This window comes from Aspergillus undulatus (genome assembly GCF_047715775.1).
Source record: "Aspergillus undulatus strain CBS 261.88 unplaced genomic scaffold BDV17scaffold_51, whole genome shotgun sequence".
Lineage (NCBI taxonomy): Eukaryota > Fungi > Ascomycota > Eurotiomycetes > Eurotiales > Aspergillaceae > Aspergillus > Aspergillus undulatus.
Window position 1 is genome coordinate 9,137 of NW_027396655.1, and position 21,101 is coordinate 30,237.

The 21,101-nt window shown below is 52.9% G+C and overlaps 7 protein-coding genes across 7 annotated transcripts; 3 read left to right on the forward strand and 4 right to left on the reverse strand.

The window, feature by feature from the left end:
* Positions 1 to 80: 80 nt before the first annotated feature.
* BDV17DRAFT_271444 (uncharacterized protein) lies at positions 81 to 2,534 on the reverse strand. The gene is made up of 2 exons (XM_073758795.1): positions 1,625 to 2,534; positions 81 to 1,420 (listed from the first exon to the last, which is right to left on the reverse strand). Exons 1-2 carry the CDS (start codon positions 2,450 to 2,452, stop codon positions 569 to 571), a joined length of 1,680 nt encoding a protein of 559 aa, XP_073612464.1. The 5' UTR covers positions 2,453 to 2,534; the 3' UTR covers positions 81 to 568.
* A 1,213-nt stretch (positions 2,535 to 3,747) lies between these two features.
* BDV17DRAFT_179354 (uncharacterized protein) lies at positions 3,748 to 5,396 on the forward strand. The gene has a single exon (XM_073754915.1). The coding sequence runs from the start codon at positions 4,096 to 4,098 to the stop codon at positions 5,179 to 5,181; it is 1,086 nt and encodes a 361-aa protein (XP_073612465.1). The 5' UTR covers positions 3,748 to 4,095; the 3' UTR covers positions 5,182 to 5,396.
* A 962-nt stretch (positions 5,397 to 6,358) lies between these two features.
* On the reverse strand, positions 6,359 to 8,888 carry BDV17DRAFT_283775 (uncharacterized protein; the record flags this gene model as incomplete). The annotated part of the gene is made up of 6 exons (XM_073760414.1): positions 6,359 to 6,786; positions 6,849 to 7,330; positions 7,377 to 7,790; positions 7,838 to 8,380; positions 8,439 to 8,654; positions 8,716 to 8,888. 6 exons carry the CDS (start codon positions 8,886 to 8,888, stop codon positions 6,359 to 6,361), a joined length of 2,256 nt encoding a protein of 751 aa, XP_073612466.1.
* A 1,419-nt stretch (positions 8,889 to 10,307) lies between these two features.
* Positions 10,308 to 13,332, forward strand: BDV17DRAFT_179308 (uncharacterized protein). Its single transcript, XM_073754914.1, has 5 exons — positions 10,308 to 10,663; positions 10,716 to 11,460; positions 11,515 to 11,643; positions 11,705 to 11,770; positions 11,822 to 13,332. The coding sequence occupies exons 1-5, from the start codon at positions 10,505 to 10,507 to the stop codon at positions 13,177 to 13,179; spliced, it is 2,457 nt and encodes an 818-aa protein (XP_073612467.1). The 5' UTR covers positions 10,308 to 10,504; the 3' UTR covers positions 13,180 to 13,332.
* A 2,176-nt stretch (positions 13,333 to 15,508) lies between these two features.
* Positions 15,509 to 15,897, forward strand: BDV17DRAFT_294217 (uncharacterized protein; the record flags this gene model as incomplete). Its single annotated transcript, XM_073762789.1, has 2 exons — positions 15,509 to 15,723; positions 15,798 to 15,897. The coding sequence occupies 2 exons, from the start codon at positions 15,509 to 15,511 to the stop codon at positions 15,895 to 15,897; spliced, it is 315 nt and encodes a 104-aa protein (XP_073612468.1).
* A 382-nt stretch (positions 15,898 to 16,279) lies between these two features.
* BDV17DRAFT_179454 (uncharacterized protein) lies at positions 16,280 to 18,132 on the reverse strand. The gene has a single exon (XM_073754916.1). It carries the CDS (start codon positions 17,996 to 17,998, stop codon positions 16,487 to 16,489), a length of 1,512 nt encoding a protein of 503 aa, XP_073612469.1. The 5' UTR covers positions 17,999 to 18,132; the 3' UTR covers positions 16,280 to 16,486.
* Positions 18,133 to 19,157: 1,025 nt separating this feature from the next.
* BDV17DRAFT_283777 (amidase signature domain-containing protein) lies at positions 19,158 to 20,969 on the reverse strand (the record flags this gene model as incomplete). The annotated part of the gene is made up of 5 exons (XM_073760415.1): positions 19,158 to 19,288; positions 19,341 to 19,529; positions 19,581 to 20,189; positions 20,241 to 20,652; positions 20,700 to 20,969. The coding sequence occupies 5 exons, from the start codon at positions 20,967 to 20,969 to the stop codon at positions 19,158 to 19,160; spliced, it is 1,611 nt and encodes a 536-aa protein (XP_073612470.1).
* Positions 20,970 to 21,101: the final 132 nt, after the last annotated feature.

A 21,101-nucleotide genomic window follows, 5' to 3' on the forward strand; every position in this document is an offset into this window, starting at 1 on the left:
CCTCTTCCTCTTCCTCTTCCTCTTCCTCTTCCTCTTCCTCTTCCTCTTCCTCTTCCTCTTCCTCTTCCTCTTCCTCTTCCTCTTCCTCTTCCTCTCCCTCATCCTGATCTTCCTCGCTGCGGCCACTTCCCTCACTTTCTGTATTATTATTGCCGCCCTCGCTGTCCTCGCTATCTTCACTCCCCTCATTGCCGTCATCATTATCGTCATTACTATTCTGACCCCTGCTGTCATTGCTCCCCACGCTGTGATCACTGCTGTTATCACTCTCGTCATTCTCACTTCCCACATCTACACTCTCCTCATGTGCGCTAACCTCATATCCACTGTTCTCATTCTTACTGCCACTGACAGCATATTCAGCTTCGCTGTCAGTTTCAGTTGTCAGCAGTGTCCCCGGCGGCAATCTCTCGTCTTCGTCTTCTTCCTCATCCTCATCATCATCACCATACAAGAGAATATCTTCCGCGGTGTCAGGTGGAGGGATGCTAGATAAAGCATGTTAGTGTCAGCCGTATCCATAAGGCACGGAGAGCTAATTCATGAACTCGAGGTCGGGTAAGTATGCTCACCCTCGCTTCTCATACCACCATTTGGGATAGCGGAATGGCCCCTGTTGTCTGCTTTTGTTCCATCCCTTCGGGACCCTCAGCCCCTCCAACCAGAGAGCATCCTTCTCCTCGTCGAGTGATGGTTCTGCAGCCCAGTCCCTAGCGCCCAGCGACTGCTGCGCCCTCTTGACAAAGCCGGCATAGGTGTGGTCCCTGGGCGCATCGTGCTCTTTTTCAAATGTGCCGTTGACCTGTTGTTCTACAGGACAGTCACATATGTCCATTTCGCAGTCGGGCGGTAGAACTTTTGGACAGTGACATTTGTTGATTCGGCAGTCGTAGGGAATATGCGGCTGGGCGTGGACATTGAAGTCATGACGGTCTGCGGTAAGTCTGCCGTCTTCTCTGACTCCCCGGGAATTCATCCTCTCCATCGGGATTGGGTTGAACATTGACTCTCGACTCTTTGAAAGTATGACCGGCTCAACAGGGTAACTGGTTCCGACTTCAACCCCCTGCATCCCCTGGCTTAGCTCGTACGCTGCCCGCTCGTCTTCAGGCCACCGCAGCTCCGGAACGTCTGACATCCGCGGCAGTGGCTCTTCGGACTCCACGACGGCTGAGGGTCCAGGATCCGATGTCTCCCCTCCCGGCTGGAGTAGGAACGACACACGTTTCTCAGGTAGCTCACCTTCGTATTGACGTCTCAGTCGCTCGTCCACGGTGGGCTCGAGCCTTGTTCCAATGGCTTCTTCCGCGTTCTTATCGACTAGCTCCTCGCTAGGAAAGTACATGAACTGGCCGCCTTTGAAAGCATCCTTCCCCTGGCCGGGATACCAGGACGGGTCAACTTCCGCTGTAACTAATATCTTTGAAGATGTCAACTCTACTTACTCCAGGACATTGAGACCAAAAAAGGGAATAAGAAAAAAGGAAAAGAAAAAAAAAAAAAAAAAAAAAAAAAAAAAAAAAAAAATAAGAAAAAAAAAAAAAAAAAAAAAAAAAAAAAAAAAAAAAAAAAAAAAAAAAAAAAAAAGAAGAAAAAAAAAAAAAAAAAACCTTGTAGAACGTACCTGCGATCTCCGCTCCATATCCCCAGGAAGCTCGCGCCCGAAGTCCGCATAATCATCATCTTCTGCATTCTCCCTCCACTGCCCCAGCGGAAGAACACGATACGAACCCACCTGCGCCAGCCTCTGCTCCATGGCACTATAAGGCCCGTATCCACCCTCAGGGACCGCATTAACCACAAACGCAGCGCCCAAGTAAGCAGCCGCATTCGCAAAACCGACGCGGTCATCCTCGGCCTTTTGCGCTTCCGCATCCCCCACATTATCCTGCCACGGCGGATCAATATGCAAAATGTCAATATAGAACGGCCACTTTGCAAACTCGAAGAACGCCCACACCGCTCGCGTGTCTCCGTTCGCGGGGAGTACCGGACCCCGCGCCTCATACTGAGACGCTCTAGGGTTATACTCTAGCGGACCGAGAAGCCGATGCGCCTTACTATTCGCCGACGGCATTGGCTGCGCGCGCAGGAAAAACGCCTCCTTCCCCGCTTGGATCTGCCGCGGGAAGAACTCGGCGTTGTCGCCGCGAGTTGGCTCACCCGTGAGATAGTTGTGGTCCGGTCTGTAGACATTCCGTTCGGGCTTTGCGTAGAATGCGGACCAGCAGAGGAAGCCGCGGGGCACGGCCGCGTGGTAGCATTCTGCGCAGAGCTTGCTGGTGTCGATGTAGGAGATGTCTTCGTCCGTTTGGTGGAAGAAACCTAGGCGTGGCGGGATCTTGCTTTCGATTCCCGGGGTTAGTTTGGGCGTGTGTGGGCAGCTGTGATTGAGTTCTTCGACGAGCAGGGATGCGAGGAACTCGGCTGAGCCTGGTGGAGGCCCTGACATTCTGGCGCCTAGGAAGTATAGAGATGAGGTACCGGTCAAGAGTAAAGAAGATAATGGTTGTCAGGGGAAGATTTGGTATGCCTGGGTAAGTTAGCGATTTTGGTGGATGGAAGATGGGCGATGGGGGCTAGGCGGGTATTTATCTTCTTCCATTCCAAAAGCAGTGTGAAATGAAAGGCTGAGAGGATAAGCGCGGCGCTCTGCGCGTCACACGATAAATGAGGGCATTGACAGCCTTCTCTAGTTATGGGGTCACTGGCCTTGCCTACGAACGAGCACAAGAGCCGTACTTGGCCTGGTATTGAAAATGCAGACCTTGGTCGAAAAGGCATCACAGGTAAAGTAGGGTGACCAGTGTCATTTTTTATTCCATTTTCCAAGGAGGAGAATGCCTGAAATAGGATACCTTTAATGAAGCTATGGAAAAGACCGGAAGCTTTTGTTCGGACCCCCAGAATAGTGGCAGTCCGCTGCAGGGGAACTATAGCGCCGGCCAAGCTTGAGTAGATGCATGCTCGCCGCATGAAGTCCATGTCTGGCCTCTGCTTGGGCCTCTGATACTACCCCTCTAGGCCGGCCGCAGTAAAGAACACGAAGCTCGCACAGGGGTGATGGACCCCGACTGAGGCTGAGTTGACCGTCCTGGTACCATATCGCCTTTATCATTGGATACGCCTACTCGTAGGTAGGGCGCTTATGCACCAAGGATGCTTGGCCCCATTTCAGAGCTTTCTTGGCAACAAATGACTGTGCTATCGCGATACTAACCTGAGCCAGCCTTTTGCGTGCTCCGCCACTGTTAGCAAGAAGATAACCCAGTACCTAGTTTTGAAAAATAAGAGTAGCGAACTAAAACACGGTCACCCGGATAAAGAATGGGGATCTAGGGCACGTTGTTAAGTTCAGGTGTAGTCTCTACAGCCCTGCTGATTGACAGGGCCATCACTTCAATATACACACTTGGTTCTCCCAGAGCAATATCTAATTCAATTTCTGGCTTTGAACGATGGCCCATAATACACGCCGCCCGTACCCAAATGGAGGATCCTACTTTTGTCACAGGAGATAACCATAGGAGAGTCCAGCGCCCTGACAGTATTTATCCCTTCCATCATGAGTTATATATCACAATCGCACGTCTAGAGGCCATGTTTTATAAGATTCCATAGATATTGCGTCTGAGCTTGAGGAATACTCGTCGTCTCACGTGATTTTCAGAGGCCGGCCTTGTTTGTGGATTAGTCAGCCCCTGCCCCTGCGGATCTCATTCTGTTCTGTTCTGTGTGTTCTCCCCAAACTTGTACGAGCCTCGACTTCTCTCCACGTCGCTAAACACAATCTACCGTTGTCAAGGATGCTCCACCAGGAGCTGCTTGGCTCTCGGATATGCTGTTCATTCTTTGGCAGCTCAGGCAGAACTTCAATATACCGCACTGACACTCTGTTTGCCGGAATGAGGCTGAGACTGACACTCACTGCCCTGTGCCACTGCCAGCTGGCACCACTAACCAGCAGTGTGGCACTGGCGGCCTCATCTCAGCTGCATACTTAATGACCCCGCCACTCAGCATCCTCTCTGCCCATTTCTTCCACTCCTTTGCTTTATTCACAATCCCATTATCCTTATTCCCAACTATTCAACCATGATCCCCTCCGAAATCCCACCACTAACGCAATGGTCCCCCTTCCAGCTCGACGCCCTGGGACTGGTAACCGTCTTCGGCGCCAACGAAATGAACACAGCCGTGGGGAATCTCGTTGAGAGCTCAATAACAGAATACCTCCCAGTTCTCGCAGCATACACTGTCGCAAACAACGATATCGTCCGCCCAGAGCCCGGGTACGTGCTGTACAATATCACAGACGGGATAATGGCGACGGATGTTGCGGCCTGGTTCACACGGTGGCTGATGACGTTCCCACTCACATACACCGCGACGACGATCACGTTACGGATGACGACGGACCATACAGGGAAGGCTGGGTCTAAATCTGGGTTGCCACTGTTCAAACGGGCATTTGGCGCGATAATCGGCCTTTGCACGTTTGGATTACTGCTATCCATGGCCGTCGTCACAGCAGATGCCTGGGGCATCTCGAACGTCCTCTCCATGGCCGTCGCGGTTCTCTCACGGCAGGTGGTCGTCTGCCAGCTCCGGAATTCAATCGATAGGACAATTCGAGATTTAGGGGATGATCCGGGCGCGGACGTGAAGGCCTTTATGACGCTGCCGAACGGCAAAGCAGTCACCATCTACGGCCCGCGCATGCTGCTTGTGCGGTGTATACTCACTGATACGAAGCCCGTGAACTCGGGGGTATACTATCTTATGCGGATAAGCTGCTGGGCGGCGTTTGGTGCGCATGCGATCACGCTCGGTATGAGCAGTCTATTCAACCAGATACTTACTGTGGTTATCTTATTGCTGGGGACGTACCTGAACTCGAGACATGTTGGTGATTACCGGGAGTGCATTGGGAGGCGACTGCGGCTGGATATTGACATGGGGGATCCGGAGTGGTCGAGGGGGCCGGTGTATCGGAGGTTGAACATGAGTACTACCGAGGAGGACTGCATGGTTCACTGGAGCATGCTGCCGCAGCGGTCGAATATCTGGTGGTGGAAGAGGTATACGCAGGGGCGGTTGCCGAGTCAGGTCGGCTCAGCGAAAAGGGTGGAAGAAAGCCAGGATGAGAAGGCCGTTTCTTTTGGGGCGGAGAGGGTTTGATGCTTGCGCTACGATTGCCCATACTTTGGTCGGTAAACAGCTGAGAATGTGTCCATTATGGAGTCTATATAGCAAATACATCTCTCAAACGAACGTCTTGCGCAGACTCGCCTCGCTCCTCTTGACGGTCTCGCACGAAACCTCCATCGGGACGAGCAAAATGGAAGGCGATCCAAAGTCATCGCCCGTCGACCTGCCCCGTTCCTCATCGCCGGACAAACGACTAGCCGCACCAGCTGCTTCTCCTTCTCTTTGGAATTCGTCTCCACCGTCCCCAGTCTCATCACCTCGGCGTCAAAAGGAATCTCCTTTGCTGGTGTTGGAAACGCCCACTCCACGCGCGCGGCCTGGCGACTGATCTCCGTGTCGAATTTGACAGCCTCCCCCAGGTCATACCCTAGGTCTTCCACCACGAAGCAATGATCAATCATGTCGCGGATCTTCCTGGTTAGCGATTCGATCCTTGCTTGCACCTGCTCTGCAAATGTCTTTGATTTATTTGGACCCTCGTTTATGAGCCCCTTGCTCTCTTTACAACCACTCGGTAGCATGCCCTTGGTCTCTATCCCGGCTTGCAGCACGTCTTTGGATTCTTATCGCTTACTCTCACTAAATCGACCATCCCGCTTCGCTTCGCCTGTCGATCCGCTGTTCTGACGCCGAGGCCCACGGCCCACCGTTATCTACACCCCTCCATACGCACCTCCCATTGTTCTACGCCTTGCCTCTTGCTATTCTACAGCCCGTTTATCGAGCGGTCCCCCGAATCGCGCCTTTTCGCCCTTCAGCGCTCTACGTGGTGCCCACCGCTGCCTGCTCTGCCCGCCCCGCTCGATCGGGACGATGGTTTGTTCGCGATGCCGAGAACGCGTATCTATATACGACAAGATCAGCAGTTCCCATCACCGCTCTACAGCGTGCCTTGAAAACTCTGTAGCATGTTCCCTTGATTACATTGTTGAAAAATTAGCCGCAGGTTAGGCGATACGGCTTCAGTTTTCGATCGTTACGATCATGTCCTCTGCAACGCCTCGCGAAACTATATCTGGATAGAGCCCGAGACCACCCTTTGGCCCTGAAGAAAGATATGGGCGGTACCAAATTCATTAATATGACCAAACGACCAAATATGCAAGCATCAAGTACAAAACTATTCAACAGAAAACCAAGCATAAGATCACCGATGATCCCCGGTACCCTCACGATGATCCCCCTCCGTGTCAGGAATATCCTCCAAGCCAAGCCCCCGATTACTGCTCCCGCTAACCCCCCCACCACCAGCTCCCTCCGTGAATCTCCCCGCACTACTGATACTAGTATCCGAAAGTCCAGAGACATAATGCGGCCGCTGTGCTGCCCCACCATTATCGCTCTCGTATCCAATGTTCGGACTGTGCGATTGTATGCTGGAGAGACTGGAAACGTTGCGGTGATGACCTGGTCGTGTTGCTCCAATCGCTGGAGTATCGCCCTCTTTCTCCTGCGGGATTTCGGGGGAGATCGGGGAGCCGATCACGCCGGGGAAGCTCGCGGAAGGTGAAGTCGCCGGGACGGAGTCTTCGTTATAGGAGGTGGGTAGCTCGACTGCGTGGAATATGTTCCGGCCTGTGCAATCTTTAGTATGCAGCCATAGCGACGAGTGGTGTGATGGACTGAGTAAAACATACCTTGCATTTCATAGACAGGGTCGCCTGCTGCCTCTGCAGTGATTCTCGAGACAACAGGGGTCTCAGAAGGAGCGACTGTGCTTTCGTTGGTGAAACCACCGCTAACAGTAGTTGAATTATCAGGGTCCTTGGGCCCAGGGGGCGCAAATGCTCCTCCCGCGTGAACCCATTGCATGACCCTCGACCCACGGGAGACCTCGCTTTGCCGTCGGGAACCCTTGCCCTTGCGACGCCGCAGAAACCAAAACGCAAATAGGCCAGCCAACAGTAAGATGCCAAGGACAACACCAATGACTGCGCCCGCCCACCCGGGGAAGCCGTCGCCGCCGCCAGAGGGAACTGATGTTGTTGTTGTGTTGGAGTTGGTCTTCTCGTAGGGGTAATAGATCTGGATAGTCTTGGTGTATGACCTCTCAAAGACATCCGCCAGCGAGCTCGTTGCCCAAGAGTCAGGCGCTGTTTTGGTGGCCCCTCCGCTTGCGCTGCACTTGTTAGAGTGGATATGTGAAGATTTTCCGGAAGACTTACTCCCCCCCGATTCTCCCCGCGACAAGGTCAGGCACCTCGTACTCACCCCAGGCATCTGGATTATAACTGTCCTGGAACCTCCCCGTGTTCAGGTTGAACACGCGAATCATGTCAATACAATCCGAAGCTACTCTCTTCATGCCACCAAGGACAAGCATCTGATCAGGGTACGGCTTCACGCATTTATGCTGCCTGCGGCCATACTGTTCGCCATCCCCGTCATAGAGCTTAATCCACTCGAACGATGGCACTGTGAGGACGTAGACGTCGTCGGACGAGTCGTTTGCTTGGCTGAGCCCGTCGTACCCGCCATAGATGTAAATGTTGTGTGAGGAGCGGTCTTGGGCGCTGGCGTAGACGGAGCAAAAGCTGGTTAGCATTGGCGGGATGTCGCCGGTTGTGTTTTGGTTGTACCTGAGTTGTCAGTAAGCTCACCTATCTTGGGAATGGTCGATGCTTACCAGGTATTGTCGGCAACGTCATAAACAGAGACGATTTCCATAAACGCCGGACTCTCGCGCTGACTGGAAACCTCCAGGTCGTCTGGCAAGCCCCTATAGATCGATTCAGGAGCGGTAACGCCACCAACCAGCACGATGATCCCCCGCTCAGCAACAGGAAGCCATACGGCCTCGGCATTCGCACGCGGAGGTACAGAATCGGGGATTGAGACGTTCGAAAAGACAGGAATCTGCATATCCGCCATATCGACAGTGATCATCCGTCGCGACAAGTTCGTCGCCGTTGTGTTGCCGTCCAAGATGCCATCGATAGGGCCCCAACCCGGGGCGCGCATCCCGCTGATGTAAAATGCTAGGTCCTCACTGGGAGCCGAGACGCCCGCGCCATGTGTGATGTAGCGAGTCACCCCGTCTTCGAGGGTGTCGCTGAGGAAATGCGGTTCCCAGTCGGAGGAGTCGTATGGGCCATATTGGTATGCCTCGTAGGCGAGAATCGTGTCGGCTGGCGGGGGGTCTTCACTCTCGGTTGGGTCGATAAGACCGCTGTGACTGTTAGAGAGACTGAAAAGGATAGACGAGGGCGCGGCCTGGAGAATCACACCCATAAAGAAAGAATTTGTTATCGTTCGCCAGCAGCGCACCGTCCTCGTAGGTGGGCGCGAGGTTGTTGGCAACGGAGTCGCCTTTTTCAAAGCTGCCGAATAGAGTAGTGAGATTGTCGGACTGGGTGTTGAAGGTGGAAGAGAGGTTGAGATAGTAGATAAAGTGGTTAGATTCGTTCTCTCGCTCGGGCTGCGTGTCTCCCGAAGCGAAGCCTCTGCTGCTTGTCAGTCGTTCCTGCCTTGTAGACTATCTTTCTCGACGTCGCAGGCACTCACCGCAGGTACCACAGGCTCCCGCCATCAAGATAGACTCGGTCGTGGATTTGGGCAGTCCTCAAGCTGGCCCACGTACACATTGAAATATTGACCTGGTTGAGCCATGGTTGCGCCTGGGATTGTCCAGCAAACACAGCGATCGCCGCCAGCGCCCAGCTCCAGAGATCGCGCATCGTTCCAGCTCAACGGCCTTGCTATAACGAGACCTGCCTCATCACAAATATTATTCAAAAGACAATCTGCTCGCGACCGAGCCCGAAAGCCGCTTTTCCCAGCGATCGCAGCCTGCGCCTCCGCCGCGTGTTGTTCCCTTTTCTTTGTCTGACGGTCTTAACCTGGTGCAACGTCAACAGCTGGCGAGGACAGAGAAAGCGAGAGTCGAGTGGCTGATACGGGGACCTCTGGGCCAAGGAGATGATGAATGTAAGACACGGTCGGAGAATAAGTATGATTCTCTCAGTCAGAATGTGAATAGTGCAACCACCAGATGCGGCAAGGCAGCCCAGTCCCAGTCGCAGTTGAGCGAACCTTCCATTAATAATAGTTAATGCTGGCCATGTGCTCTTTCGTTCGTAAACTCCAATAATAATAAACCTCCCCAAGCCAATGCGACCGGGCGCACTCTGATTCCCTCTTTGTCAAAGCGAACAAGCACACGCCCCGCGGCAGCCATTGACCGCATCAACAAACCGGGGGGGGGGTTTCTGAGCTCACTCGCAGACTCTCGACAGGGCTCGACAAGGCTAAACATCCAGACCGTGGCAATCCGTGAATCATGGCATCCCAAAGACTCAACAGAGGGGAACCGCCTCCTTGCAGCCAGTCACAGCAAGGCGGACCAGTCGCCGACTGCACTCGGACGAAAAGGCACCGGTAGCCGCATGGGCCCAAGCACTAGAGTGCAGCAGTAGTGGCTGGGCAACAATCAAGACACTGAAGGATCCTGTCGGTCTTCTGAATACCTGTTGGCTCAGTTGGCTGTGAGCGAGACAACTGTCGAGACAGTCTCAAAGTCAACAAGCACAGCCTGGTGGGTTGCACTCTAATTTTGACATGTCGATGAATTCAAAAGCCGATCGTGCCCTAACCGGACATCCAGCAGGGTTCAGTCGACCAGGGCCGCGAACTACTCCAGACTGTCTGCAACTATCCAGCATCCCTGCCGTGCTGATCCTGGTCTGTTCCCGTCTTTTCAGGCCCTCAGCCTCCTCACCCCCCACTCCCACCCCTCTCTCGAGTCTCCTCAGCTCGTCAGCAGACTGGACCACTAGAATATGGACAAGACTGCCAGCCGAACTTCACCCTCGCCTAGAAACATTCCGCAGCCTTGCAGCTCGTATTCCGACGGTGCATGAGCCCACGTTCGCCTTTGCGACTCGTCCACGAGATGGCTGATTGTGGCACTCATCGCACTGTCCCATTCCAGTCTGGTTACCCCACCCGAGAGCCTCTTGTTTTCCCAGTGCCTCCCCCTTGGGGTATAAGATCGTGCCCGAACCGTCTTCGGACAAAGAACCGAGTCGGTAGTTATTTTTCTTCTTTGTCAGTCGCTGCGACCCTGCAGAGTGCTCCGGAACCAGTGTTAGACTTGGTCAATCGCCTCCTGTCGCTATCTATCTAGTCTAGCCTACCCTAGTCCAATCTCCATCGCATCGCATCGCATCTCATCTCACTCGCATTCTTCCTCTCTTGATGAGTGCATGACATTCGCTAGGAAGCGCAGTTGATGCTCGTCTGTTTTTTGCGCTGACAGTTAACTCCTGATCTGGTCTGGATCTCAATCGCAAGCATGCGCCTTGCTCATATTCCGCTGCTCCTCGTGGGCGTCCCTTCGTTTGCGACTCTCGGAAGTGGACATGTATATGAGCGGCTTGTAGAAATTGAGAAACACCGGGGGAGTACAGTGTATGAGACCTGGACGACCGCAATTATAGACTGCGATTGCACGGTTCGTACTTTGAACGCTTTCACCCCAAAGCAGTGCTGACACTCTGTTGTAGGAGACATACACGGAGACCCCACCCCCGACCACGAGTGAATCAAGCACGTCTTCTTCGTCTAGCAGCACCACTCCAAGTCCTTCACCTCCTCCAATCACTTCCACGGCATCCAGCACTCCAATTATAACCACAACCTCGTCCACGTCAAGCACCACGACGATAACCCCAGACCCCGGTTGCAGTGATGCTCCGACCCAAACCGTAACGGAATATCAGACACAATATCAGACGGTCATACAGACGTCCGTGTCCATTTCCACCGAGGTGTCCATTTCGACGGCACCGCCGGTCACAGAGTACTCTACCATTACCAGTGAGATCACCACCACTTCCACCGCTACAGAAGTTTCAACTGTCTATTCGCCGACTACCATCACCCAAAGTTCCGAGCCCACCACATGCCCCCAGCCCTCGACAAGTACGGTCTATGAGCCCGGCTCCACCATCACACAGATAATCACAGAGACAGCCTATTCCACACTCCCTGGCCAGACACAGACGTATATCTCGACATATATTTCTACGATTCCGGCGCAAACAACAACGATTTTCTCTTTATTGCCTGGTGAGACGCAAATCTCCACAATAATCTCTACGATTCCGCCGCAGACAACAACAGTCTTTTCAGTTTTGCCCGGGGAGACGCAGACGCAAGTGTCCACGTTTTATTCGACGATTCCAGGCCAGCCAGGGAGCACGATTACGATAATTGAGTCCGAGACTCTTCCCGCAAGCACAGTTACACGTACGTCTTGAGATCTGGAATTTGCGATCTTGTTTGATAGGCTAACTTATATAGAACCTGGCACGACTGTCAGCTTGCCCCCATCGACGCTGTATTTGACTTCCACCATTAGTGGCTCGACTGTGGTTGAGAGCTTTTATGTTACAGAGATCGTCACGACGACGATTGTAGATACGGAGCCAGGTACGGGGCAGAGCAAGATAGGCAGGCACATTCTATTTGACAAGACTAACAAATCGATCAGGTCCCGCTAGCACGGTCTATATCACGCTCACTCAGTCAGAATCGAACCCGGCGGAGACCATGACTGGTTCGTCTAGCCCTAGCTCTATTCATTTAAATGCATACTGACTCTATCTAGCCACTACGGCAACCACAACCACACTCTCGATTTGCCCTAGCTTGACCATTAACCCGACATATACTCCAGCTACCCCCCTTCCCACAGACTTCACGTGGGGTTGTCCGCCAGGCTATCTCTGCAGACCGCGCCACTCCGGCGTGAGCGGACGGGAGAACTGCAACTTCGAAGCAGGTTGGCCGGCAGATACATACGTCTGCAGTCCAGACGAGTGTATCAAGGCCCCGCCGCACGAGGAAGAACAATACTGGGGCGAGCCTGCCATTTCAGAGGAGATCGGGACCTATAACGTCTCAAAGGACTACTTCTACTTCAACCCTGAGCGATTCGGCCTTAATTATTCCGTCTACCGGTTCCCCGATCCCGAAGACCACCAGTACATCAAGAACTCGGATTCGAACAAGAGGAACCTTCTAAGCAAGCTCCTCACCCGCCAACAGGATGTCCTAGCTGAATACTCGCCATTTTGCCTTGACGATTGCAGTAACGCCGGTCAAGAGGTTCAAGCCAGGGGTAAAAACCCAGCTATTTGCAATCCGGAATCGACGTTTATGAGGCTTCTGGGTGAATGCCAGAGCTGCAACGAAGAGTTTGCGGGCGAGGATGCCGATGATGATACTCCGACGGTTCTGCCTGAATTTTTCCAATACTTGAACTTCTGCTTGACTGTTGATAGCAGCGATGACGATGATGTCTCGTCGACGGCCGAGGGCGCTACTTTAACCTCGACTGACAGTAGCACCACTACTTCGACGGCTTCGCCTACGACTACGGCCGGTGAAGATGATGCGGACGAGGACGAGGGGACACAGAACTCCAGTTCGAGGACCAGTATCGAAGATGCGGCCACTGCTTCCATTACTGATACCCGGACTACTGGGACTCAGACCGGCGAATCCTCTACTACTGTATCTGCCAGCGCCTCCGCGAGCGATGATAGCTCTACGAATTCCGATGGCGCGGCGACCGCAACGAGCACGGAAGCGGACTCGGATGAGGATGATGACGAGTCCAATGAAAACGGCGAGAATGGTTCCGACTCCAGCACAGCAATTAACTCTGATTCAGGCTCGGGTTCTGGCTCGGAGACATCCAGCGGTGCTCCATCGCCGTCCGGTACTTCTCCCACGTCTGGAGACAGCGGTGATGAGTCCGAAGACTCAGGAGAGGACGGCAGCTCTGGCTCTGGCTCAGGATCAGGAACCTCAGGCTCAACGACACCAGGCCAGACTCCCGGATCGCCAACCAGCTTGCCCACTGCGTCGCCATCTCCGCCTCTCTTCACCGGAGTGGCTGTGCCTCGTGCAGTGCCACTACACTGGGTAATCATTTTAGTGGTGATTGGATTGGCGTTGTAAGGTTTGTTTGTCTGACGGATGTAATGAGGGGTGTGAGATGTAGGAGATGATGAATGTTTCCTTGTCTGTTTACTTATGTATAGTTTTTCATTGCGTGTTTCTTAGACCGTTCCCCTAATGCTAATAGTACATCAGTGCTTGCGTTGTCCCTAGTAGAATGACAGTTAATATTATGCCAATAGCTCGAACCCTCTACTTGCAGTAAACTGTAGGGCTCGAACTGTCCAGAAAACCATCCCTCATACCGGGTGGTGGGGAAGCACAAATCAATTCCAGGGTACCGGTTCGGACACATATGTTAACACAGATTCGGGAGTCGGTACAGCTTACGCTATTGGCTAATGAAATGGATCAACTTCCAGGGTTCAATTCTTGGTCCCAGACAACTCACCTTTCCTTTCCTTCCTCCCTCCCTCACCCACCGTATAACCACCATATTCATACCCTCCCACATCCTCGAAGCCCCTCTCCCCGAATCAGCCGCCTGGGGAACCATCCCACTGGACGTTTACCTCCTCTCAGAATGCCCCCTTACCAAATCCACCAAACTCCTCTTCTGATAAGGGTGCCTCGCGCGCCCACGAATCCGAGCCACCGGCCGAGCGCAGCAAGCGGCCCATACGGCAGTTTGGAGAAAGCTAGGGATTGAGATCATAATCGTCATACCACAACTTCGGAATCAAAGGCTAAATCTTACGGCGCTTACCATGCAGCTTTTGTAGTTAACCCACGTGTTTATGGAAGATAGACACTCCCTGAAAACTAGCAAGGAGTTACACGTATTCCTAGATAACTGCGGCAATGTAGTTCGCCAATGGCGAACAGAGGACAATGGCCTTGATAAACAATACAACGGAACTTGGTTGGAACACGCTTGGAAAGACGATATTTCTGGCGGGCGGGGTGACCTTGGGCCTGCTTATCAGCAAGGTGCAAGCCAAGGAGCGCCGTATACTCGAAGTAGTGCTCATTAATATCTCACCCACCCTGCTAGCCCACCGACCCGTAGGAGCCCAGACGTTGTGGCGTTCGTGGGACGTACCTAGGTAAAATATTTTGTCCATTCAAAGATATTGCTGATTCGGGTATATGAACGGGTGTGAGAGGCTCGTACAGCTGTCTAGGCCATAGTCATTGGGGACGCCTGATCAGTAACAGCGGGTGGGCTAGGCGAAATTGCAATAAGAGGATCAGTACTGAAACACACGAACCTAGTGGGAACGACGTTCTGAGCGATCCAACAGGATTGTGCCAGACCATGTCTTTCAACAGCAGCAACCTTTGTTGGTTTGCTGGAGAGAGCTCATCCAGGGAAATGAAGATGAGCCAGAACTGAGTGAACAGGTCCAGTCGAACACAAACCTTGACTCACGAGGGGTGTCAATGTTCTGTGTTCATCAATCCGCAGCTGTAGGTCAACCGAGTTCGAAGGAGCGGCGTCGCTATAACAGCGATGCTGGGGTTTCTGGAACCATTCGCCAGGCGGCTCGTTGGGTGCGTGGACAGATTCTAGGTAACACATTCAACAATCTTGGGCTCAATCAAGCCACAGTGGACGCACCGAATTACATGCAATATCGGACATTGTCTCTCAGGATGTCCGTAGAAGGCAGATACTCCGATCTGGGGTTGAGCGGTTTATCTGGTCCGTTATCCGCGGCGATTGGTCCTGCCTATTAAATCGTCAACCGCCCCGATAAATGTAAACAGTACGAACCGAGGGTTGGAGGCCAGGGTCTATCGACTTTGCGGATAGCATGCTGAGTGACCTTGATTATGGAATTACGTGCTGAATGGATGGCCGATGGATGTGAGGATCGACGAGTGATGTTGGACGGAGTTAACGGAGGTGGAAGGTAGGAATTGGAAGAGGGACGTCCCCTCGATGAGAGATGGAGGCTAGAACCGGCGGAGGTAGATCGATGAAAGCAATGGATGCTTGATGGTGGAGTGATGGGAGGGATGGAGAAATGGGTGTGGAAGAAGAGAGGGGAGCGAGTGAGAGGAGTGGGGTGTTGGGGGAAAGAGGGCGGGAGCCGCAAAAGAGGAAGGAGAATGCTGGAGCTTGATGCTCCATCGTCCAAATGTTGATGTGGGTATGGCGAACTGAAGTTATCCACAGATCCACACGGCAATGGCCACCAGGAACCACCACGGCTTGAGTAGTCTAGATACAATGAGGCTCTGATTCGCAGTTGGTCCGTAAGCCACCAACCAGATCAGACGGTAGAAAGCTATATAATCTTCCTCGTCACCCTACAGAGCACCTTCATCTTTCAGTTCAACCTCCCTCACAATCCTCACATTCAAGTCCAATCCAACCACCAAAATGCAACTCACCCACCTCCTCACCCTTCTAACTGCTTTCTCCCTCTCGGGCTCTGCTCTCGCCAAGGCAACAATTGGGGCTGCCTGCGAGGGTTCAGGCTACGACTGCACTGAGGACTTTGGCGCCGTAGCCGTCTGCAACGGTTCTCGATGGCAATTGTCCGCCGACTGTGGTGCTGGGCTCTGTGTTTGGCCCGCTGGTGATGCGGCCCCTTGGTGTAATATGGATACTGCCTAAGCGTCGTATGTATGTCTTGCTCTTGGGTTGAGTTATGACTGACGATCTTTAGGAACAGGAACGCATGGATGCTGGAGCTCACGAAGTGTTCATACATTGAGGAGCAGGAGGAGAGCGAAATGGCCGTCGCTCATGTGTCGAGAGCGGGCTAGGTACGATGGATCAGCTGCTCAAGAAAAGACTGTACATAATGAAAAACGATATACTTCACGAGATGAAATCAGCGTATCCGGCAGGTGGGCCCCGGAGTCGATCCCAGGTCCACCGTACCCACAGTGGCTTACTGTCATGCCGATCTTGCAAAGTTTGTCTTTCGGTCAACATTAGGATAATCGCAGTTTTGCTCGTGCCGTAAACTCTTCCTGGGGCCAGTACTTAGGGAACGAACAGCTGGACATGGTTCGGTTGTCGGCATCTACCTGGGTACTATCTGCCCCGTCACCCGTGGCCGTGAGACAAGATCCCCAGATTATGGCAACATTGCCCCACGGCCCACTTCAGCCGCACTAAGGAACAGGGAGTTAGCGGCGATGGGCGTTTTAACTCGACAAGTTTGGTCATGAGCCAGTGGAGGTCTTCATGCTAAATGCATGCGCTGGCAGTGAGGCCCGTAATATTGCAGTCTATGGACATGGCTCGCGAAGCAACACCCCTCTATTAAGTTTATAGCCATTCCCAACCAATGAAAGACAGTAAGAAAGAATCATTACCTCCGCGTCGTTTCGAATCCAGAATTTTGCATCAAGCCCCAAGTGCTTGGATGGCAACCACGTTGCACCGATCTAAGAACGCCAGTGCCTCGTTTCGAGAATGCCACGCATCGTTGTACGTTGCACTCAGCGTAAGTCGTCCGTCCCAGGTACCCATATATAACGCCAGTCCTGTCACGAGATGCTCTCGTGTCACCCAGGGGTTATCCAGATTGAACGCACCGTGCGTCGGTGATATAATGCTGTCAACTGCTCCGAGATCTGACAACGACACCGAGGGTTTGTTATACGGTACTGGCACCGGCGGTGTCTCATTGTCGGCTGGGTAAGAAGGCGTGATCATACCCCAGTATGACGGTACCATGGCCGTCCGCTGTTTGTCGTTGCGGTTCTGCAGGTCGAAGCGACGCACAGCATTCGCGACCTTCATATACTCCTTTCGCCGTGGCACGCTGTAGTCGAGAAGCTTATGGGGCGCCCCGATAGACGCAGCTGGAATGGTCAGATCGACGGCAAGGCACTCACCAGAGACCGAGTGGTACACCGATGCTGCGTGCGCTGGGGTGTTGTATGGCTCCTCACACTGACTTCGTTCATTGAGAAGACTGTAGTTGACGTATCGCACTGTACGAGGTCGCGGACCTCTTTCCTGAATATCTCGCAGCACAATACCGATGGCAGTATGATAAGCATGTGTGGCGCTCAAGCCCAGGGCTTTACAAGCTTTCAAAAGCCGACATGTTGACTCAGTGGACAGTGTGATGGCCACCCGTTGATGCTTCCCTGGCTGTGTCGCACTTTTCCGACCCGGGAATCCGGCAATTTCAACGCCCTTCTTGAGGGCGGCGTTCCAGGACACGGCCTTTTCCAGGCTGATTTGCTGCTTCTTCGTCAAGGTTGGTGGGACACCGGCGGCCACACGGAACGGCGGGCTGAGCCGCGTACACTCATTACCGAACACTGGCAGAGGGTAGGCATCTGATTGCTGGAGTGCATTTGCTGCAAGGGTAAAGAGGTTGTTGAAAAGCATCAAAGTCCCAACGCCATCGACTACGTCGGGTCGAGCGCGAAGGACCAAATCTGCGATGACCAATCCCCTCTGCGGACTTGGGCGTTTAATCATGAATAACGTCGGAAGTTCAGGAACTGGTGGGTCGGAGTTGCACCACTGAAGACCGGAGGCTCTTGTACGAACAACTCGGAAAGTCTTATCCAGCCATTCATTTTGCAATTCCGGGCTCGATATCATCTCGTAGACCTTCCTGCATCGCTGATTCTGTTCACTGTACTCAACACGAGACGCAACCGTCGGGTTCTCATAGCGCAGTCTCAGCCAAGCCTTCCGTAGGGCGTCTTCGGCCACGTTCTCCGTCCCTTGCACCGAGAAGGATATGTACCCCGTGATAGCGAAGCAGCAGCGTCCGGTCCCTTCGTATGTCTTCGCAAGCGAGGTATAAAATTGCTCGACCTCATCAATATCGCGTTCCCAGCGGCTAGGACTGACTTCCGTCCATGAGTAGTCGTCAGTGTCCATCGATCCCATTGTGTTGTATCTCACGCGACTTGAGCCGTAAGGACGGGGTCAGGGACTCGGGACGCAGGCAAGTTATAGCCATCGCAATGTCTCGGATCAATCGTGGCAGCCAGGACCCAGATAACGCAAAATAACCGAATCGAAGTCGATTGTACACAGCGACAGTCTGGTCTCAGGCGGCACAAACGGGTAGTCCCAAACAGTCGAGGCTATCGGCCCGTTGTCCGCATCGAAAGCGGTTCGCCCGGTCGCCGCCACGCCGGGCGCCATCATCGAGCTAATTCGCTGAGTAGGTTCCAATCAAGCATCGAGATGCAGAAATCAAGAAGTCAAGAAGCCAAAAATTGTGGCTGTTCAAGTTTGTTTTGCCGGCTAATCTTCGGTTGGGGTGTCGAGTTGAGACCCCGCCGCGCAGCGCGCTTGCCTGTTTTAAGCGGTCACATGATCTCATATTATGCAGCACCACGCTCAATGCTGATTAGTAATTGTGCCCTTATGATGTCTCCGCTGTCAACACCACTACCTCCGATCCCAACGTTCAGCCGCCAGCATCATGATTGTTGCTTGTCGCTTTCGCAAAGTAGTTACTATGCTCATCTCAAATCTCACAAGCAAATTTGAGGCTCATGAGCCCAGGAACTAAACCTGCGATCAGGCACGCCAGCCTCCGTCCAAGGAACCTAGAGCCCATTCATTCGCGCAATATATATCGGACATGGCCATCGGTCAACATCGCAACAGCCGCCAACCTATTATACGTGGAGAAAATCTTACGTCTCGTACCCAGTAGTAAGAAAATCTGCTGACTTATGGAGTTATGATTCAAAAAAAAAAAAAAAAAAAAAAAGCTAGTGATAAACACATCGCCTATTATAGCAGCGAAATGCGTAGTATAGTCCTTGTCTGAAGGTTCCAAACAAATGACGCAGATTCTAGAGGTACAAAAGAGCCCAGACTCTAAAGAGCCTCTAAAGCGCGTCTTTGGTACAGTTGATCAGTATACTCATGAAGGACTCGTCAAAGGGCGCTTGTTTATAACGGCGTTGCCGGTGGGCAGATTATGTACGTTCATAGTGACTTAGCACATATATTCCTTGCACAATCTATGCATAAAACCGTCTATGTACATTGCACAACCGAACAGGCCAGATAAGGCAGACCCCATTGACTATTTCGTTCCATCCGTAGGCGCAAGAGCCTTCAAAATCACATCAACCATAGCCAACGCGCTCTCGTCTTCGAGTCTCCGTCCAACAAGCTGTAAATTGATTGGCATACCGTGAACAGCGTCGGCCGAGTCTAAATGCCGTTAGTACTCGAGTCACGGAGGAAGCCTAAAAAGTAGACTTACAATCATTCCGAATCCCGGCATCAACGTCGCTAAATGGTTGATGGTTGGCATATCGCGCGTCAAGACTCTTATCAGCCTTGAGACCGCACGGGAATGAGACGGCCGGATAGTCAAGCACGTTAAAGACACCGGTGTACCCTACGTAGGCAAATTTGCCGTGCTCGACGGTGCTGTATGGTGTTGCGGGACCTGACCGGGGTTAATGAGTATGCAAGTCAGACAAACGGCCAGATGACGTACAAAGCACCGCATCAATTCCAGCCTCATTCCATCTATCGAGGTAAGACTTGCAGAGGGCATTCCGCTCCAAATGTACCTGCCACATTTCATGCACCCCGAGCTCTTTTGCCTCACTGTACATGGCCATTTCCGGACGGAAGGGCTCCCCGGTTGGTTCGAGGAGCTTCCGCACGGATTTTCCGCCGTCTGCGACGAACATTTGCGAGAGTAGATTCAAAAGCCCTTTGTGCTCGGTTGGGGCCCAGGTCACAAGCTCGTGCCCGACAGCTTTCAGTTTCTTGACAGTCTCCTCAAGTGCACGGGCAACAGGCGGAGTAGGTGTGACTAGTCCATCATTGTAGAGGACACCAATCTTGAGTGGTTTCCTGATCTCGACGGGCCGCCAGGGAATAGGCAAGCATTTGGGGTCCTTGAGCCAAGGCTGCTGCCCAACGACCGTACTAGCCCATAGCACAATCTCCTCAAGCGTCTTTGCCATGGGCCCGTTGACGCTGTTGACGGCTTCCTGGCCTGCGAGGCCAGATCGCGTCTGGAAGTTAGGGAAGCGCCCGAAGGAGGGGCGGATTGTGAAGATGCCTGTGCAGGCGGCGGGGATACGGAGTGAACCACCTGCAACGGATCAGTATGGCGTTCTGATATGGTAGACGTGCCAGAGCTTACCAATATCTGTGCCAATGCCTATTCGACTCCCACCGAAGGCGATGAGGGCTGATTCACCACCAGACGAGCCACCAGAAGTAAGATTTCGATTCCTAGGATTCATCGTTCTCCCAAAGACATTGTTCACCGACTCCGCAATCATCATGGCTGTGGGAACATTGGTCTTACAGTAGAGCACGGCGCCCGCGTCAAGAAGGAGGTCGACCATGGTGCTGTTATGGGTAGCAGGGTCATTGACAAGCGATGCAAACCCAACAGTCGAGTCATATCCAATGAAGTTGAAGTTGTCTTTGATCGAAATGGGAAGGCCATGAAATGGCCCTTTAGTCTTTCCCGTCTCTTTGAAGTAGGCGTCTAGTTCCTCGGCTTGGGCAATTGCCCTGTCGAAGAAGATTTCTGACAGGCAGTTTGTCTGCATGTTTGGTTATTCCGGCGTCAAATAGGCTAAAATAAGCTTACCAGTTGCTGAGCTGCAGCTGCGGCCTTGCAGAACGCCTTGGCTACCTCCTCGGCCGTCCATGAAGCAGATGACACATGTTTAAGGATTGACTGTGCGGGGGTTGAAGTAATTTCGAGCTCACGATCGGTAAAAAAGCCCGATCGTTGCGGGAAAGTTGTGACATCCAGCTGGTCTTCAGGAGGAAAGATAGTAGGGGGAATCACCCATTCGGCTGGAATGGACTCCTTGAGCGCTTGGCGCTTTTTCTTGGCGATAGATTCCCAGGCCATAATTGCAGCTATATGATTGTCTATGCAAAGCATCGCAGATAGCAGATAAGCACGGGCTCGGCTTTTGTATGCTGGTGAGGGGGAGGCGGGGTTTGACTGGCTGTGCCGACAAACCGGATAAGGGCCGTCCAC

Bases quoted from the DNA above. Each gene is read 5' to 3' on its own strand.
- BDV17DRAFT_271444 (XM_073758795.1), bottom strand. From the start codon at position 2,452: ATGTCAGGGCCTCCACCAGGCTCAGCCGAGTTCCTCGCATCCCTGCTC. The intron at 1,421-1,624 runs GTACGTTCTACA...ACATCTTCAAAG, and splicing joins ATATGGAGCGGAGATCGCAG to ATATTAGTTACAGCGGAAGT.
- BDV17DRAFT_179454 (XM_073754916.1), bottom strand. From the start codon at position 17,998: ATGGGATCGATGGACACTGACGACTACTCATGGACGGAAGTCAGTCCT.
- BDV17DRAFT_179354 (XM_073754915.1), top strand. From the start codon at position 4,096: ATGATCCCCTCCGAAATCCCACCACTAACGCAATGGTCCCCCTTCCAG.
- BDV17DRAFT_179308 (XM_073754914.1), top strand. From the start codon at position 10,505: ATGCGCCTTGCTCATATTCCGCTGCTCCTCGTGGGCGTCCCTTCGTTT. The intron at 11,461-11,514 runs GTACGTCTTGAG...TAACTTATATAG, and splicing joins TCCCGCAAGCACAGTTACAC to AACCTGGCACGACTGTCAGC. The intron at 11,771-11,821 runs GTTCGTCTAGCC...GACTCTATCTAG, and splicing joins CCCGGCGGAGACCATGACTG to CCACTACGGCAACCACAACC.